The sequence below is a fragment of the Lycium ferocissimum genome, chromosome 6 (genome assembly GCF_029784015.1).
Source record: "Lycium ferocissimum isolate CSIRO_LF1 chromosome 6, AGI_CSIRO_Lferr_CH_V1, whole genome shotgun sequence".
NCBI lineage: Eukaryota > Viridiplantae > Streptophyta > Magnoliopsida > Solanales > Solanaceae > Lycium > Lycium ferocissimum.
Window position 1 is genome coordinate 7,966,199 of NC_081347.1, and position 6,951 is coordinate 7,973,149.

General features: G+C 35.2%; 1 protein-coding gene across 1 annotated transcript; it reads left to right on the forward strand.

The window, feature by feature from the left end:
• Nucleotides 1–3,357: 3,357 nt before the first annotated feature.
• LOC132061065 (uncharacterized) lies at nucleotides 3,358–3,861 on the forward strand. Its single transcript, XM_059453940.1, has one exon. The coding sequence runs from the start codon at nucleotides 3,358–3,360 to the stop codon at nucleotides 3,859–3,861; it is 504 nt and encodes a 167-aa protein (XP_059309923.1).
• Nucleotides 3,862–6,951: the final 3,090 nt, after the last annotated feature.

Below are 6,951 nucleotides of genomic sequence, written 5' to 3' on the forward strand. Positions count from 1 at the left end.
GCAAAATAATTCCACACTAAGCTAGTTTTTTTCCGGACGCTAGCTTTTTTTGGGGCTCCTTCAGGCAGTGGAGGACGACCCTGAGCCTGAGTTCGAGACTGAGCAATATCATTAGCGAGACTAGTGGGTGTATCATTGTCATTATCATCATCGTCTACTTGTATCTCAACTTCATTCTCATCTTCTATACCGTACGTTTCTTGTAATTCTATATAATTCATATCATGTGCACCCACACCTATGTCGCCTATTTCACTAGGTGTGCTTATGAACACGAGTATAATTTCTAGCGCTAGTACTACCCCTACCACTACCACTACCGAATTTTTTCTTACCGCTACTACTACCACCGGACATAAAGCTTTACCGACTCTTTTTAGTTGTTCCATTATGCAAATTAAAATAACGAAAATTAAAATTAAAATGCAAGAATTAAAGTACTAAATAAAAGTAAGAGATGGAACGAAGGTACCAAATTCTGAGATAACGAAATAACAACGTGATCGTAAATTGATGAATTGAATACTTGAAGCCTTCCACTTAATCTTGTTAATTGCAAGTTTGCAAAAACAATTAAAGTAGAATACTAAAATTATAGAAATTGCTGAAAATTAAGAGGGAAAGTGAGATAAAATGAGAGGATTGTAGTAAAAAATGATGAAATGTATGAGGTATTTATAGGTGAAAAATGGGTTAAACTGTAATTTTTTAAACTTAAAGGTCAAAAATAATTTTAAGGGGTTGAGGGGCCTTTTTTGGGCCAACGGCTGAATTACCAAAAACAACCGTTGGCAACGGTCACTAGTGCCCACTTTATTAATTCTGTGGGGCCCACCTGCCCATTAATTGGAAAAAAAAAAAACAAAGGAAGAGCTAACTAGTTTTCAACTATTGGAAAAGGTCCCTGCCCACTTTATTAATTCTGTGGGGCTCAGCTGACCATTAATTTTTTTTTTTAAAAAAAGGAGAGCTAATTAGTTTTCATTTAGTAGCAATTAAATATTAACGGATCCGACTTCTCTCCATTTTCCCCAAGTTCTTACTTGAATAAGAGACACATTACATGAGTTAAAATTAATGATTAGGTTTTAATTAACTAAAGTAAGATTCTAACTATGGTTTGAATAATTAATAAATATTGCATATATTTGCTTCCAAAATTTTAAGAATCCCACAATTATAGCTACAAACTATTTTATTGGGATACAATGTTTTTAAAATACTTATTATTAGTAATAAATGTAGTAGTTATCTTGTTTTTTTTTTGTTTTTTTTATTTGAAGTGGGCCGGCCGGCCAGGTGCCGGTGGCCATCACCTGCAGACTCGGTGGCCGGCCGGTGGGCTGTCCACCTTGTCCGGCCGAGCCCCTTAATAAAACCCACCTAGCCCAGCCCCTTACACCTCTTAGTGGGTTTAGGCCGGGCCGATGGTGGGCCGGGTTTATCGGGCCGGGTTCGGGCTGGCTCGGCCCACTTGACACCCTTAGCTGAACTTCAATTTACATAGGTTATGGGTTCCATAACTCCTCGTATTCTAGGAGATATCCCCCTCTCAAGTTGGACCAAAATTTCTGTCCAAAATTCTTCCAAGTTTTTTCAAATTTTCAACGAATCTAATCTCTTCGATTCGCTTGATCCCAAAACCTTTAAATACTTGTCCAACACTTATTAAAATTCTTCCTTGACCTTATAAGGGTAGCACAGCCTCTCTGAACTCACGTTAATTTGCTTACAACGACGCGAAAATTCACGAGGTGTAACATGAGCACTTAAGAATGGTCCAAAAAATTGAGCATAAAATTTTCCTATATGTCACACATGGTTAATATACATATATTTCTATTATCTTTCTCTGCTCTTTTTTCTTTGAAACAATCTGTGCATCGTGCGTACGTATACAAGTAAATAAATAAATAACTAAACAAATTAACATACAAATAAGATACTTGACTAACTTCTTCTTCTTCTTTTTTTTTTTTTTTTTTAAATCTTAAGTTGAACGCAGGTGTCACACAACTATTGGAAGTTTTAGTCTTATCCGTGGCAAGCGCGTTTCAAATATTCCATCTTCTAAGGGTCGTCGTCTTAATATTTTACGTCAAATTTTAATAAGAAGAAGAGTTTATTGGAGTAACTATTTTGAGGACGTCAAAATATTATTGGAAAGATCAAATCACCATGCCTGTATTTATAACTACCTTCGGTCGCAAATATTGACAGATTAATTTGGCAGAATACCTTGACAATCCTTTAAACTTGTTAGTAAATTTTATTTTGATGCTCGAACTATGACATGTTCCGATTGTGCACCTGAACCATGATAAAATGTTCCTATTAGATATTTTCGGCTCAAATTTTGAAAAAGCTTTTGCGAGTATTCTCAATCGCTTATTACGTAGATAAGTTAGCCACATAAAATATATCACCTTCTTTAATTGTACACATCAGCCTCAATTGGAACAAGCCTAAAAAACTTTTCCAAAAATTGAGTCGGAAGTGTCTAATAGAATTTTTTTATCATGTGTTCAGATGCTTAATCCAGATAGATCGTAGTTCAAATCCTCGTTGAATGGACTACACCTCCGGATATTTGGTTTAAGAGTAACACGGATGGGAGAAAGAATATGAAAGGATCATCTGGCAGACTGGCATAGGAGACATTCGCAGGGATAAGGAATGGAGTAACGGTCATGGCTTTCCATGTCTCTTCAGGAAATGCCAAGGAACTGACCGAACATAATATTTACAGGATTTAACATTGCTACAAAGAAGCTAATCAGGTCGTGGACTGGCTAAATGGAGTATAAGAAGACCTAACACAAATATTTCCTCTCCTAATAGATTACCAGGTTTGGCTAAAGGATCTTACAAAACTGAACCTGGTTCAAATGACATTCACAGGAGTAATCAATTTTTGTTAATTTTTGGATCATGTATCTTCCCTTGTTTTATCGCAGATTTTTACCCTATAGGAAGATACGGTTATGTAGCTCCCTTTTGTACGGGAACTCTTTAAGGAGTCAAGGATATTTAGTCCTACTCCTATGTAAATAACTTTTGGTACGAGGGACACGCCATCACGATGTAATTGCATTTTAAAAAAATAAAATTTACTGACAAGTTTGATTTGCATATAATATTGGCAAATATTATATCTATGTTGAAACGCCTATTACTTAAGGCCAGCCATGAGTTGCTTCGGAAAATGACCAACTCAGAATGCGTACGTCTTCCACATATAGTCTTATGAAATCTTCCAAATTGAATTTTAAGCCTCAACTACCATAGCCTTATCATTCATTTTAATTGATCATCTTTAGTTAATTCTTTCTTAGAAAAAAACATATATATATGTTCATGGAAGATTTCAATGGAGAGTCAGAAGCTATCACTTCTTCAATTTCTGATGTTGAAAAAGTTCAAGAAAAGCCAGTGATGATAAGACGGAAATCAGGAAAGAAACTGATTATTCTGCTAGATTTCTTCAGAGACCTCTACATGAAGTCTCTGAAGAAAATTGGAGCTGTGTTTTCAAAGAAGGATAAACAAAAGAAATCTCAAATAATTTCTCTCCGAAGGAATCCCAGTGATAGCTCTTTGAATTGGAGTAAAGGAAATGAAGAATCTCAATCTGAACAAGGAATTGATAAATATCAATCACTAGTAGGAATTGCTGTCGAATGTTCTCTTACTTCTAGGAGGAAACGTGGCAAACTTGGCAGGTTTAAGGTGAAAACCCCAGAGGTTCAATCAGGTGGAGGTGGAGGTGGGGGTAGGGGTGGGGGTAGGGGCGGAGGTGGTGGTGGGCGTGGGGGTGGTCAAGCTCAAGGGCGAGGTAAAAAGGCATCCGGTTCCAAGTAAGCGAAATTATTTATGTGAAACAAAAGGCAGACCAGTCTACTATCACATGTTAAATTATATTGATAGTATTAAAAAAAAAAATTACATTATTAATGTGTGTACGTTAAGTTCTCTGAGTAAAGAACTCTTGCGTTGACTTGTGTTAATGTGTACAACACAAAGGTTAATGATCTAGCTTATTTCGTTTAGTTTCCATCATTTGTATTTGTTGTTAATTAAATTCTTGTTTGATACAATTTCATGTGTTATATATTTGCTTCAAAATCATGTAATTATACGTTGTGTACTTTTGATGTGACACAATTATGATTAGTTAATCACATCATATCTCAGTTCTTTCTAAGAGATATGTAACGTAAACCATCCAAGTGAAAATTTCATGGTATCGATCGGTCGGGAGGATTATTTCATCTTGGATTAGATTACCTCAATTCTCAACTGAATTTTAGGACCAAAGCATTCTATAAAACAACTTGGAAGCATGATAGGAAGTTTATTTAAAAATAGATATCTGCAATTTTTCTACATTGAGAGGTAGATATATATACTTGTATTCATGTTGAATATTTATAGCTAGATTGTCCAGTTAAATTTCATGTCTACATAGGTAAGATTCCAAATATAGATATTAAAAAAAAAAAAAAGGATTAGGCTCCCCTCCAGTGCCTAATCCCTCCAGTTTGTCCAGTGGACTGTTCAATTTACTGCACGTGTCCTCTTAAAAAATTAATGGTCCAGATTTATTTGGTTAACTCATCCAATTTGACCCAGATAAAATTCTCTCTCTCCTCTATATTCTCTGCTCTCAAACAACAATGCATTAAGGATGATGAAAGAAATCATTCGGATTCCACTGATGTTTATACGTGATTACTCAAAAAAGAAAAGAAAAAATACATTCCCCCTTCCTCCCAAATCTGTCAAGAATAGCAGCTAATCTACTTAATGGTTGCAGAAGTTCAAGCTTATTTCGAAACAGTATATCCATATCTTTCAACTGGGTTTGATTTATTTTATTCAGGTTTTTCAATTCAGAAAATAAAATTGAAAAAATGTTAGCACTTCGATTGAGATTTAACTATGGAGCACTATTGGTGCAAATGGCATTAATCTACAATGTTTGAGCAACCAGCCATGATACATTTTTCCGTGTATAGTCTGAAACGGAGAGAAGCAACATTATTTTTTAATTTCAAGGGAGAAGTAGAATCAATTTTTCCTAGGGGAGAAGCAAAGCTGTGATGACAACACCACCATGTGAAGTTCCAAAGCACAATTATTTGTGAAAAGAAGTAGTGCCATTTTTTTCCTCTTCTCTTTTTTGCTTCAATCGGCAACATTTCATAACTGCATGTGCTTCCTTTTCTCTTGTTTGAGAAAGTTGGGAGGAAAGCGAAGGGGTCTTGTTGGCAGTGAAAAGGAGAGACGGAACTTATAACCATGGTTAAGTTAGTTGAGTTAACCAAATAAAACTGTATCATTAATTATTTAAGAGAACACGTGGAGTAAATTGAATAGCCCACTGGACAAACTGGAGAGATTAACTACTGGATGGGAGCCGAATCCAAAAAAAGAAGTCATTGTAAAATAATTATTTGAATCTAGATATATCAAGACAATTTTTTTTTTTTTTAAGATATATATGTCATGTGAATAACAATGGAGATGGAGATAATTTTTCTTGAAAAAAGAAATGCTTACAAAATGTGTACTCTTTTTTTTTTCACTAGGATTTCCACGGGGTTTTTCCCAACATTCTGCAGTTTACAAGCCTGATTTTATTCTGTCCCATCCTGATCCCAAAAATCTGGTTAAAGAAAAACTAAACAGATCTGCCATAGTTGGAGCTCCTCTTAGTTTTTTTGTATGAAAGAAATTACTCCCTCCTCAATTTATTATGCGATAGTCGTTTTTTTGGTTAAATCATCCAGCTTTCTCTTGAGCCAGAATGTAATGTATATTTAACAAAAGCAAAGTACAGAGGAGGCCCGGGGCACCTAAATTTACCTCCATAGACAATGTGAATTGAGCCACTCCAAGAGGCGGCGGTCCTAGACTCCATCCAATACAAAATGACAGTTAGATATCTCAATGTCTGTCATGTTCCAGGGGAGTTTGTCCCCTCCAAGTAACCAATTGATTAATAACAAAGAGTCAAATCTCAATTTTGTTATAAGCACAGTTTTCTTTTTTAGTCGGTTCTAAAAATATGTCATATTTCACTATTTAAAAACAATTTTACTTTGAATTGTCCATTTTATCCTTAATGAGGTGATATATAAAGAACACAAATATCTATGAATTATTTTAGACCATAAATGTCAAAATTCTTTTTTTTTTCCCTTAAAAATTTGTACCCTGTCATGTCTTAAGAGTCTTCTTCTGACTTGGTTAGCTTTGACTTTGTCATCATATAGTTCAATTGCTTGGCAAGTTCAACACCACGTTATATGAAGAAGAAAGCTTCCTTTTGTGCCCAAAAAACTTTCATTTAGAGCAATCATCATACACACACACAATGTTCTCCTCCTCTTGAATCAAAATTAGAAGCTAGCTAAAATCAAAACAATAAAAGAAAAAATGTCCACAAATGACTTGTATGATACAACAGAAACAAGAAACATGTCATCAAAAGCAAGCACTAGTAATAGTGCTGAAAATAATTTTGGCCATGACCACAATAGCAAGGAAGATCAACACAGCATGATCCGATCGAGCTAGGCCGCTGGAACTCTTGGAATCATTGAGGGAAGTGTATATGAAAAGAAGGGAATTGTTGAAGAAAATGAATTATGAAGAATCTGTGTAGAAGTTCAAGAAATTGAAGGTTGCTATAAGAAAGAAAAAGAAGTTGAAAACTCAAACTACCATCAAGAGAAGTTTGAGTGTTGGAGATGAGATGAGACATGAATGGCTCAAGATCAAGATTTCTGTTCTCATAGCGACTAGACAAATGGTCAAGCTGGTCAAAATGGCCAAGACAACAACGGTTTCAATCTAGCTAGACCTCAACAAAATGTGGCGACGGTCCGAATTTCATCAAAAGAATTTAAAATTATGTTGAACCCAAGACCTATATGTAGCAGTTTT